Source organism: Anabas testudineus, chromosome 1, assembly GCF_900324465.2.
Source record: "Anabas testudineus chromosome 1, fAnaTes1.2, whole genome shotgun sequence".
Lineage (NCBI taxonomy): Eukaryota > Metazoa > Chordata > Actinopteri > Anabantiformes > Anabantidae > Anabas > Anabas testudineus.
The window spans coordinates 6,884,484-6,898,301 of NC_046610.1; the positions used below are offsets into that span (position 1 = coordinate 6,884,484).

General features: G+C 37.9%; 1 protein-coding gene across 1 annotated transcript in view; it reads right to left on the bottom strand.

Moving 5' to 3' along the window:
* LOC113162527 (suppressor of cytokine signaling 1-like) overlaps positions 1–5,910 on the bottom strand; it is a 6,240-nt gene extending 330 nt beyond the window's left edge. The window contains exons 1-4 of the mRNA XM_026360701.1: positions 5,630–5,910; positions 3,072–3,515; positions 1,341–1,528; positions 1–1,202 (exon numbers count right to left, since the gene is read on the bottom strand). The exon at positions 1–1,202 is cut by the window's left edge and continues 330 nt beyond it. Coding sequence (XP_026216486.1) covers positions 878–1,202; positions 1,341–1,528; positions 3,072–3,266 — 708 coding nt within the window. The 5' untranslated portion in view covers positions 3,267–3,515; positions 5,630–5,910 and the 3' untranslated portion in view covers positions 1–877. The remainder of the gene's footprint in view (positions 1,203–1,340; positions 1,529–3,071; positions 3,516–5,629) is intronic.
* Between the last annotated feature and the right edge of the window lie 7,908 nt (positions 5,911–13,818).

Sequence of the window (13,818 nt, forward strand, 5' to 3'; positions counted from 1 at the left end):
AAAGACAAAAAAATTCAACTTAGTGGCGTAAACGATGCAGCTGGTTAAAAAGTCATTTTCCTTTGAGAACAGGTTCATTGTTTTACTTCAGACATCATTTTCTTGGGATGTTATTTAAATCAGGCTTCCTCATTGAAACAGGGGTACCGTCCAGTTTCTTGGCTATTTCAGTGCCACTGCTGATATTGTTAACTGAACACTGTATGAGATGTGCAGGATTAAAAGATATTAATACTATGGGCTTTTATTTTGTGATTGGTCCATAATTAATATCAAGTATACAGGACTGCTGTTGTATTTATCCCATTAGCCAAATAAGCAACACATTACGTCCCCTAATTAAGACATAATTAACAAATTATTACCAGAAAAGATACTAAATTTTTTGATTAACATAATTGGAATCGTGGCCACTATTGGCTTTTGTACAGAACAATAAACTACAAGAAGAGAAATTAGCTCCAACCACATTTCAAATTAATGTTTGCTCACACTTCAGCCACAACTAGAAACTCAACTTTGCACTGCAGCTTTAAATAGAGGAGCTAATTTTACATTTCTACGGACATTACAAAGTGATATGTATCATGCAGACAGTGGTGCAGCTGAAATGTCGTTTTGCCCTGACGTTTTATACCGTATACACTCAGACTACATCTAAATCTCTTACAGTATGTGTCATGTGTGGTCTTTAAATCATACCATTTTCATATTGTGTGCAAAAAAAACATTGCAGATTAAATATTCTCAAGCTACTTTTGTGTTATTCATAATAACAGGAACTGTTATTTAAATAATAGTACAATAATAGTACATTCTTTTCCTTTAACACAACAGCTTCTTGATACAGCCACAGACATTGGGTCCACACATGTGTCTATATGCTGTAAGGGTACGCGTGAACATAGTCTTTGATTTGAGTGCTGAGTCTAGGTAAGGAGCTTATAGTTTCGGCTCCACCGGTGCGTACAAGAGCCCTCCTGCACATCTGCTTCAGCCGCTCTGGACGCTGCTTGCGATAGGGCACCGTCAGCTTACAGGACGAGCCGGTGTAATAAGTGAGCAGGTCAAAAAGTGAAGTAAAAGTCCTTTGGCTGCCATGCAGGCTGAAGAGCAGGTTGTTCAAATGAACACGAACACTAGTTGGGCCGTCGTCACTTTGGTAACTCAGAGTAAAGAAAACATCTGGCTGACCGCTGTCTCTGCAACAACACAACACCAAACAGTCACCATGTGCACGCTTGATGTTGTTTATTGTGGTATAGTGTTTCTTCCTGAATCACTCCTTCCTAACTCCCTCACTCTGAATTTAAGTGTTCAACAACAAAGTTTTGAATTACCTGATGAGGAAAGTGCCCAGTGTCGCACGTGTGAGTATTTCGTGAGCCTCCTCCATCATCATTGGGCCCCAGTAGTAACCGCTGTGTTGGAGCTGCTGGTAGGTGTTTTTCACCAGTTTATACTCAGCCTCGCTCGTGAATGGACGGAGGTGTGTGGGTAAGCAGTCGGCTTCAGCTCCAGTCAATGGCTGCAGCACAAAAGGTGTCAGAGATAGTCAGTGGGTGCGCACGGACAACACAGGGTCAACAGTGTGTGGTGTGTTCTTACTGCAAACACATGTTCACTGAGTAGGACACAAAGTGCACGTGTATTATAAACTCCTGTTTGCTGTCGTTGGTCTTCGGTAAACTACAGCTACGATTATCATTCACAACATTAACAACGTCTACACTGCATTTCTGATCCACGTGATGTTCTAACATCTACATAATCTATATAATGTTATGAAACCAAATCTAAACCCTTGAATCTATCTCTCATTCATGGTCTACACACAATGTGAAGGGCATCTTTTATTTTGTAAATTGTATAAACCATAAATGTTAAAAATAATTTATTTAATTAACATTAACAGTTATGAAGTTTTATTTTAATTCTGCCTTTTAAAAAATGTGATTAGATGTGATTTGTCTACAGATGACAATAAACAACAACTATTATTAACTAATTATATAAATATTAATTAATTATATTAACATTAATATTAATCACTTGTAAGTCACTTTGGATAAAAGCGTCTGCCAAATGACTAAATTTAATTATTATTATTATTATTATTATTTTCCTACCCACCTATAATCAACTAAATCTTAGAAACTGAACCTGTTCCTTTCATTTCCACAGTCACTTTTCCAAACTTGCTGCTTCATCATCCATTGCAACACTGATTTCTGTTTCACTTTATGAAGACGCTGCTGTCAGATTAATCAGGAAAACTTTGACTTTCCTTTTCCAACATTCAAAGTCAAAGTTTTAACCTTTGATTTTCCGAATAATGATATCTACAGAGAGTTTACCAATGTGTGAGAACGTTTAATTGTTTTTCTCTGGGGGATTTACAGCAGACTTTGATAGTGATGTTCACATCATATATTTATCAAGTACAAGTACGTCATGTCCTTCTCATAAAAGTACATTAAAAAAAAAAAAACACTTTCCGTGTACTGTTGTTGTCTTTGGCTGGAACAAAAACCCACATATGTTCATCACAAACCAACAGAAATGTCCTTAATGTCACTCACAGAATGAATAATCTCATAACCATGTTTAGAAGTGTTGTCTAATTAGAACAGATGTAACCCATCATGGAAAATACATGTATTCAAGAACTGGGCAGCGCTGTTGTACTTTACTGAAGTATTCCACAGCTTTAACACCAAGTTGTTAGTACAAAACAGACTAATATAGTAATAATTAGCAGCAGCAGTATTTAAAGTTTTTTTTTTTTTAATTAGCCTGATCTTTGCCTGCTGCAGCATCAAAGTAATTTCAGTACACTTTAGTAATTCTACTCTCTGTAACATGTTGTTCTGATTTGGTCATTCTACATAAACAGGTACTTTTGGTATGTTAAATATACTTTGGTGCTAATATTTAGGTACTTTTCCTCACACTACTTTCAACTGTTGTATTGTTTGAATTCTGACTTCACGTCACTGCAGCCATCGGTTTAAAAATCAGTAATAAAACCACAAACTGTGATTCCCTGTGAGTTTCCTTTAGTTACTAACCTGCTGCCAAGTTTCAGGTTCTTCCTTGAAGTTGAGTTTGTGCCAGTGCAGTAAGTCTAGCTGCCTCTCGGTCGGCTCTTGGCTCTCTGCAGGTTGTCCAGCGGGTTGACTTTGGCTCTGTGTTTCAGCTGCGTGGTTCTGTTTTTGGCTCTGTACTACTGTTCTTTGAAGGTTGTCTCTGACCATCCTACACATGAGAATCCTCTTCTTGATTGCCTGTTGCACCAGTTCCTCGACTTTTGTCCGGCATATCCTCCATCCTTTCCTCCTTTCCTGTTGGTCATCTGCTGCTCGGTCCTCTTTGAGACTCCATGTTGAATCGACAGCAGCGTGAGATTTTTAATTCAGATGAGTCAACATCACCAAAAGCCACTGGAAGAGAGCAGAGGCTGAAGCTGCTAATGTGTTCCTGAGGAGATGTCGCTGAAAAATCAGGTGAATGAGCTGAAAGGTAAACACAGGTGATCACAGTCAAAATCTTTACAGACATCATCCGCAAGAAATCTAAATCAACGGGAGATTATAAAGAGATCCCCCCCAAAAAAATGAAATCTGCCTGTTAATTGAGCTCTAGTCAAAGCGCTTTGTGGATGATTTTACAACGAAGCTGCAGAATAAACAGTAATTGTAAGATCTGCTCACACTGTTACTGTGTGTTTAAAGATATTTGAATGGATATCACTGAGGCAGAATGTGTACTTAGTCGTGCTATTATGGAAAAAGGGCGTGCTGAGTTTGTTTTCATGACTTTGTTTTCTGGTTCTTGACAAATGTAAGTTAAATAATAGCTCTCATTTTTGCTCTGTTTTTAGTCTGTACTAAATAAATATCTGGCTCCTAACTTATCATTAAATGTCTTGTTTTGTTTGACCTAAAATCTTAAACTCAAGTCAATTTATTGTAACATAAATAAGACAAGCAGCAAAGCAGCCCACATATTTCAGAAGGATTGAATTATTGGAACGTTTGACGAGTGCATGGTTTATCTTTAGGCGTTAATTAGGTTTGTCAAAATATTTGCATTGCAAATACATTTTTTCTTTTTGTCTGTTGTGCCGCTACAATAAACCAACATACACTAACCTCTGAAAAGCTGCATGAAGCTGCTGCAGCTGATGCCTTTTCACACTGTCTGTTGATTGTTTTTATAGAAATGTGAATTGTAGCTGCTGTAACATTACTACAAATTGTTGCAACACATTTAGCCAGCATGTGTGTGTGTGTGTCAGGTGTAGAATTAAGGTCATGTGACTGACAATAAACCACTTTGTGCATCATCAATCACTGGGAAGGGCGGATGTAACAGATAATGACAAAAGAACACTTTCACTTTCTCAGTCAAGCGAGACTTAAAAATATCCCAACATCTCCAGCTGCACAGTCTGTCGTTTAAATAAATAACATTTAAATGCTTAAAATCAAGTATTACACTTAAGTTAAAGTGTGATACAGTTTTGTTTAAATTAGAAACAGATATTTTTATATGCAACAGATTACCTACATTAGAATATTTTAAATGCAAACCCAGCTCACAGTGCACAAACTTTATTCTTACTTCCTCTCTTTCCTCTTTATATTCACAGTCTCTTTAATTTCCACTTTTTAGTTTATCTTTGGCTGAAACAGAGAAGCGTTGACGTCAGTGTTACACCGAGACGTCACGTTGAGCACTTTGACAGACAAATCAGATCCCAGTCTGTGTCGTGGCTCTCAGTGTTTTCTCAGCTCCAGTATCGTACAGTGCATGTTGCCCGTGCTGCACTGTAAAATGTTCTCCTTTATATTTTTCTTATTCTTCCTAGCAGAACTATTGCACTAGATTTGAACTGAAACAATGACGATGAGGTTTAGCTTTCAGTATAAAGGTTTACACACCCACTGTATGTAGGATGAACACAGTTGAACCCTTTTTTTTAAACAGCCACCTCAGTTTTAGAGCAGTGGAGAGGGTAGTGACTCCTCTACTAATGACCCTAAACTGGATTTACACACACTAAAATTAAAGCTTAAAGTATTTAGCCTCACTTTAACCTTCTGTTCACTGCTCCACTTGAGATCCACTGTGTTGGGGTTCATATATAAAATACACACATGTCCTAAATGTGTGCAACAAGCTTCAAAAAGGAGAAACATCACAGAAAAAAGTGATCTAAAACTGATCCTCCCTGATAATGGTTATTTTAATTTTTTAATGTTGGTCAACATATTAATAGATTATAAAATCTTTATAAGGCATTTTTTAATCACACTTTAACACTTTAATCACACTGGGACTGCCACAGTTGTATTCCAAAATGATAGTTGACGTGTCCAGGTGAAGAATGTCATCCATCCTATAGTGGAGGATTCAAAATTAGTTCATCTGGTTTGTTTTAATGGTCTAATGTGGGTCCAGTTCAGACTGAATGCGCTATTTTTTTTTGGATTATAATCTTGTACGTGTTGTGTGGCTGTGTGAAAGACTGACATCACTAGTGGGCGCACTGTTTGGCACCATAAAGCCCCCTCTAGGATAATTAATTACGCATTAATAACAGCGTTAAACAACGCGTACTTACAGAGCAGTAATGAATGACTCTCAGAGACTTGAGGAGTCCGCAGCCGTCAGGAGTCGTCAGCTTCTTTTTTGCAGAAGGTCTCAGCTCACACTGACGAGCAGAAACATTTCACTTTCGGTTTAACTTGACGCGCGGAGGTGGAGCCAGCTCCAAACCGCTGGTTGATATCGTCGTCGGTAACATGGTACATGACAGTCAGAGGGTTCATTTACCGGAGCGCGATCGCCAAGTCATACACACACACACACACACACACACAGACACACACACACACACACACACACACACACACGCACACACACACACATAGACCCACAGACACACCACATACATGCAGAGCTCAGGTGTTCCCAGCTGTAGCCAACTTTCGCTTTCACTTCGCTCCTCCACAGATTCCCTTAAATCACGTGATGTGCAAAGAAGTGTGTGTGCATTTCTGTGTGCTTGTGTCTATTAGAGTGTGTACATGCCACTTCTATTCCTTTATTTGTGCATTTTAACGCTCTCCAGGCTTGAACGGTGCACAAACCGCGACATGGTTGCATGCAGAATTTAAATATTTGTGTGCACTGACTTTTGGATGTTTGCAAGTTTTAGTTCATTGATGAATGTTTTTGTTCAAAATAAATGTCTGAGCGTGAACAAAAGTGCAGAAAACACACACATACACAAACACACAGTCTTTGAATCTGTGTGGGGAGCATTTTTCTTGCATGTTTTTCTGATTTAAGAGTTTTGGTTTGGTTTATTTTTGAGCCTATGTGAATCAGAGGACCACAGGTCACACGCACACTGAGTTATCAGTTTATCCAGCAGGCCAAGATAAGACTACAGGCGTCTAACTGTGTCACAGTAAATGACACACACAGCAGCATAAACTCTTCAATTTCCCATTGTAGGACACACAGTTGAGCTTATCTACATCGTTCAAAACGATCACACATTGAATCAAACACAAACTCGACATTATTAATGTCGTGACAAAGGATTTTCTGCAGGACTGTTGTATTAGACTGATTTACTGTGACCTCAGTGCATCTCATAAACTGACATTTGAGTGCTTGAGCAAAATATAACACAAAAACAGGCAAGACTTATTTCCATTACAGCTCCCGACGTAACACTGGTGTAGATCACAGGATTTGTTTTGTCAAAGCTAAATTGTTCATTTTCTATGTCTTAGTTTTTATTGTATAGTGTTTTTGACTACTTTTACTTCACTAACATCTTAACTATAGTATTTATGCCTCTGTGCTAGTGACAACCGGGTCTGGAAGCATCAGACAGTATTTCTGGATTTAACTGAACATCTTCTAAATGCGATATCTTAGAAATGCATTGAGGACATTTCTTCAAAATTGGCACATTTGTCAACTTGGACTCAAGGATGAACTGGTCAGATTTTGGTGGTAAAAGGTCAAAGATCAAGGTTGTAGGGTTAGGGTTAGGGTTAGTGTGACCTCTCAAGAATTCCTGCAGGTGATTTCATTACATCTCACACAAACATTTACTTGGACTCAGAGATGAATAATGATCACATGATTACAAGTCTGGAGAGACGTGCATGCAAACAGCAACTTGGCTGGTTGGCAGAGACGTATAACCACAGGGTGGTAATTCTAGTTTGTAACTTAATTCTGTTTGTTTGTCTACTTTTATTCAACAAGTACTGTTGTGTTTTTCATGTTTGTCTAGTTGTAAATCGTGATGTCACCATCTTGGTCACATTGCCTCTGAAAAAGAGGGTGAGCGACCTTGAAGGGATTTCAATTTGATAAATAAAATGTACAAAGATGTTTGCATGCAAGATTTTGATGTAAGAATCATATAAACACATTTTGGGTAAGATATTTATCAATTTAATATGCATAAGGCTGTAATGGTGCTGCAACAAAGTCATAAAGTATTACATGAAAGACAATGAATTGAGCATAGTCTTCAAACTCATTGAATAACTGTTGGATTCAACAAACTTTTAAGACTTAAAAACATTATTTATTGCTGTTATTTTGCAACCTGTTCAATAGTTGGTCGTCTCAAGTCGCGATACAGTCTCAAAAAATCTTTATCGTTGATCTAATTCTCCAAAAACCTCAAACTGTGGACACTATGATATATGGGTAATAAAACATTACCAGTGTCATTTCTCATAACATCACAGAATAAATATCAGACGTTTTATTTCAGCCCTCAGTTGTCACATTCAGAGGTAGCGTCACATGATTTCATTCTTTCTTCCCAGCATATGTAAAGAATCATCCTCAGTGACAGTAAACATCACTCTTAGGATCTCTGAGACTGTGGAGCTGGATGTTTCTTTTCTTTCTCTTTTGTTTCTTCTGTGCAACAAGTATGCAGCTTTTGTTACGACCAAGATGCCATAAGTTAGCCAAGAGATGAACGTTTGATCACTAATGTTCATATGTCACAGGGTGTTTAGACGTGGATTGAGTACATTTCTGCGTCCATGCAGAGTGTACCTATTAAAGTCTTTCCTTCAACCACTCAGTTCCACAGAAGTTGGGGCCTCGATGCCAAATAGCTGCTTCTGAAACACACAAAACACACAAAACACACACACACACACACAGAAAGTTGAAGCACCACAGTCATACTTCTTCATATATGTGCCCATATTTTCCGTGACATGTTGACCATTTTTCAGGATGTGACAGATAAAGCAATTAAGTGAGTTTAATAAAGTCAATAAAATAGAAATTACACGTGAAGTAAAAAACAATAAACCACAAAAACAAATATGACAGTGAACCCTCCACCCTGCTCATTTCAAATACTCTGAGAGTTATGCAAAACATTGTTTCCCGTCAAAATGAATGTGAAACCATCACATTAAATTACAGGAACAACTTGATTCTCATGAGTGTCAGTAGTTTTTCAGTTAAGATGTGAAAATACTTCAGAGAATCACTAAATACATCATTTATTTGAAAAGACTGTAACGAGAAATTGAGCGTTTTTTTTCCACCGTTACAGAGAAACAGGACAAATACTTCTGCATTCAGAGTCGGCTGACTGGAACGACAAAGTAGTTTATGGCCATGAAAGTCACATTCAGCACATCTTTTAAGTTAAATTAAATTGGATTAATCATCAGAGGAATGTCCAGCTGAGCAAAACGTACTGCTCTGTCATGTGTTAGACACTCTCCATTCATTCTCCACAACTTGTGAGAGAGAAGCTTATCACTGTTATTTAGTTTACTATGTTTTGAAAGCACATTCCTTTTATTAATCTAAATGAGACCAGGGTGTGGAAGCAACTGTTGTGGAAATACAGTCTGTTAGAGAGCTGCAGGTTATCAGAAGACTCACATGTTTAAATTAATGCAACATGAAGCAAACAACACAGAAAAAAAGCTGCTTTCCTACCTGATAAACAGGGTAGAGGATAATCAGACACCTTTAACCACCGTTGTTTTCTCAAGCACACTGCTGTAAACTAGACACAGGAAGTTTATCTTAAACTTTCTTCCCATACAGTCTGTTTCCTCTCATTCTTCTACTACTTACAGAGCAGGGGCACGAAGCATTCACTCTGACCTAACCATTAACAAACCAATGCATGATTTATCTGATGACAACTTCATTATTGATGCAAGAATTAACTCTTGACAGGATGGACCCTGTAAATGTAAAGTAAAAACCACTAACACTGGAAACCAGCCAGCTTGTCTCTGCATAGCTAGATAAAAATCTACAGACTAACACCTCAACCAGCATTATATGTTGGTCGATTGATGCAGAAATGATAAGTTGTGGCTTCAAAGTAGAGGTGTTTGAACAGTAAATATGAAGTTGCAGCCAAGCGATGGTTAGCTAAGCTTAAAGCATAAAGACTGTAATTGGGGCAACAGCTAGCGTAGCTTTATCCAAAAGCAGGGAATCTGCAGAAAAGTGTGTAAAGTCAACAGTGTGGTTTTGCAGGTTCCACACTGGCCTATTTTTAGCTGCTTAGCGTATTTACACCTTCTTCCAGTATTTGTGCTATGCTCGCTACGTCCTACTTGTTGCATGGATCAATTGTTTCATCTCATTTCTAAAAAATGTTGTCATATTTTTTTAAAAGAGCTGTTTGTGCTACATGGCAGTAAAAATGGCTGACATCACTTCCAATGTGTTATGTATGTGATGCGTGGTTGTACATGCACTGAGTCAAATTAAAGCTTCCTCGCATTCATCTAGTTTACAGCGCACGAGGGGGAAAATGCAGAATATAAGGATTCACGTGAAGAGGGAAATGATTTACATTTGGAGCATTAGACATTTATGAAGTGTGCTGGGGGCAAGGAGAGACAGAGCAGCACCAGAGTGCGGACAAGGCTGCTTCCTCTGTTAAACTGATTCCTATAAAAATGAGCAAAAAGAGTTTGTTTTTGTATGCAGCCTAATAGAGAGCACAGTGGACTGGTAGATGGTGGTAAATCATTTACATACAACAGCTGTGTTCTGTTTTTTTCCTAAATTCTGTTTAGATTTTCATTAAAAACAGTTTCATTATAAATCAATGTTCCTCTTTGGCAGAGAAAGTGAACCTGGGACATGAAAGTGGCTGTAGAGGAGCAGCCCTGCAGCTGGTTTTCCTCAAAGACACTTCTTTGCACTGTTTAGACAATCACATAGAATTTGATATTAATGCTGGTGATTTTCAGATTGCACAGTATGTGGCGGCTTGGATTGGAAAATTCAAACCAATGCTTCATTACACCTGGGTCTGGATCTCTGCATGCACAAATATTTTGAATATTCTCAATTTCTAATGGTGCATACTCAGGCCAGGGTCGACAAACATGATTCATTTGAATGGAGACATCGAGACGTAGCCGCAGCTCGAAGAGATTCCAGATTTGTACAATCCTGTCTGAGCCTTACAAACCACAAGGATGTGTTTTGGTGACTCATAGTTTTACACAAACACACACACACACACACGCACTGGACTTCCTCTAATATACTTTGATAATATTTAATTGCTGTTTATAAAACATACCCCCAGCAACACAAGCGGTGGTGTTGTTTTAATTCAACTGTGTGAGTGCACTTATTTACTTAACTTTGATAAATTGTGTTGATGTCATGTGCATTTTATTTTTTACAGTAGATAAATAACAAATACACCAACCTCCATATACAGTATGTTGTATCATTACCATGTGCAGATTATGGAACAGGAGCACAGGTCCCAAGAGGTCAGGTCAGATGGTCACTGAGTCAGAGCTCCTATATGAAGTGAATGCTACTAAAGTCATAGAGCACAATTAAAATCTACAACATGAGCATAGAGAGAGGCAAAAACTCAGTTTAGAGGCAGTAAAAACACAAAACAGAGCTCAAAGAGACCTGATACTTTCCAGGTGGCTGGAAAATGATAAATAATGATAAAGGAAAAGAATCAGCTTTACTAGTAAGTAGTAAGTAAGAGCATTAGTAATTTGACTCCAGTGTTTAGTGGCTCTCAGTGTACTTGTTCAGGAAGTTAAACATGAACAAACAAATTACAAACCAACATATGACTAATATGTTTGAACAAGCAGCTTATAATGCTGAACTAAATGATAATGTTGCTCAGTGTGAGTAAGTGTGTGAATAAGTGCTTGGCAGAAAAGTGATGCTGTACGCTCAGTTCGCAGTTTAAAAAAAACTAGTGTAGCCTGATGCAACAGTACCGCAGTAAATCCTCCCTAAGTGACTGTGTTATTGTTCGGTTAACTGCATTTTGTTGAATTATATTAGGTGTTTTACTGGCATCTGTCATCCCCCTGCGTAAAGGAATGATGCTAAATAATACAAACACCTCTCTGTGTAACACAGCAGCACAATCATCAGCCTCCAAATGTCTCTAAAGCTAAACATCATCACCTGCAGGACTGTTGCAGCATGCTGCATTACCTTAACTATAGATTTACCTGTGAACTCATCACTGAGTATGTGCCAGGTTAGAGTTTGTTTCTGCTGCTCTCAAGTGGCCAAGATAGGAAATAACATCTTGCAGGTTTAAAATTTAAATTATACTGTAACACATGCATTGATGCCTTCAAACTAACTCATGTACTTAGATAATGTTAATCTTTTTTAGTTATTGTTATAAGTTGTTTTGTACATATGAATTTGCACATCTGTTTGCAAAATGCACAGATCAATTTACATACAGCACATAAGATTAATTATGATATGATGCAGCTTATACCCCAATTATATTTATTTTGTAACAGTTATTCTCTGAAACAGCGTATTTGTTTGATTCTGTTGCTTCAGCATTTATATCACCTCAGTTTATCTGATATGATTAATTGAAGTACAGGTTTTTTTTGTCTAAACAGTCAAAATAAATCACTATTAAACCATGTTTACACTGATGGCTTAACAAAAGGGGGACATGCAACTGTCTTCTAAAATACCCTACAGAAAAACTGTCTTTAATTGAGGCATGTTTGTTGTCACCTCACCCCTGCAGACTGCTCTTACCTTCACCTCGTTCACCATATGACCAAATCCGGTGAGAGGAATCCGCGTTTTAACAGGAGACGTCGGCATTTCTGGAGACCGACTGAATGAAAACGTTATATTACATTGTTTTTTACGTGATACACAATCACTCCACAATCCGGTTTTGTTCAAATAAACACTTTCAATGTGTAGATCTGTAAATATTTACTGTTAGCTGAACGCAAGACCGGATATTTATACGATTTTGTTAGGTGGATATTTTGTTTCCGGGTGCGCTGACGAAAAACAAGACGTGACCAATCGTTTGCTTGTACGTAACGCGTTGACCAATGGGTTGTGGCGTGGTGGGCGGGTCTTCAGGTGGTTACACAAACCTTACCTGTCATTACTTCAACGAGCCACAAAAAGGCGCAAGATTAAAGTTTATGACTGTGTGGACACATTTTAGTCCTGTTCACCAAGGGGGTAACATCATTTTCATATTTATAACTGATATTATATAATGTTTTTTTCGTATAAATTTAATTTGATTAAATTAAGAAGATTTAAACATGTGTCTTATTATCTTGTAATCCATGGTAGGTGCCATTTTCCTATTAGTGGCTATAAAATTAATTCAGTTCTTCAAAATTTATATTTCTCATTTACACTTAACAACTAAGATTCAGCTTTATATAAGGCTACAAGGTTCACTGGATATTCGTCTTTAGCGTCCTTTAGCTGTTTCTATGACAGATTGTATTACATGTGCTGTTATCTTGAGTTTCAGGCCTGTGTTTTGTGGTTAAATAAAAATCAGATGACAGGCAGTCCGATGTTATTACTCAGTTTCGACTAAATATGTTGCTGCGTTTTGCCCTTGAAGGGCAGAACATCATCAACATCAGAGGCTGAGGGGAAAACACACAAATTAATGAGGAACATCGGTGGCCAGAAGCTTTTAACCAGGGGTTAGAAACATGTCCTCTATGGTTTTTCAGCTGCTCAACAATCAGAACAGTAAGGAAGCTTTGTTACATAATCTGCAGCAGAAGCCTTCCAACAACATTAGTTTTTAGGTCACCATCAAAAAGGCTTGGGTTTAAAGTGACTATAAACCAAAATGAAACCTTGTTCACAAAGTCTGAAGCTGTGACAAGTTCCTTTTCATTATTTAAACAGGTATTTCGTAAACTGAAAATCCAACGAACACACCCAGTTTCTGCTGTTCTGTGCACAGGGTATGACAATTAGCCGAGGTTCAAGTACTCTGTCACCGCAATTCATGAACTGCACCTTTACCTCTGCATAAAAAAGATGTTTTCAGAGAAAAAGGAGGAGTTCAGAACAACTGGGACAGGTCTGCACAGAGCTTCATAACGCTCTACCATGAACACGGATTTACACAAATTTCCTGAGAAGCTACACAAGGTTGAACTTGTCTCAGGGTCATTTCTAGTCCTTTTTTGTCCAGTGATTAGATCACTCAACCCTGCTGCCTACTGTTATTATAAAGTGTCCCCATATGGAATCATGTAGTAAACAAAACCGTGTTAAACAACCCAAAATATGTAACATAACCTAGAGGTGTGTTTGGGATCATTGTGACAAATAAACAAATGTTGATTCCACAGAAAACTGTACAGAATTAAAAACCACCTCTGATGAGGGAATATCACAAGCGTGCCAAAGCTAATTTGGACAAGGGACAATACAATAAAATAATAAGATATAAAACATATTCTG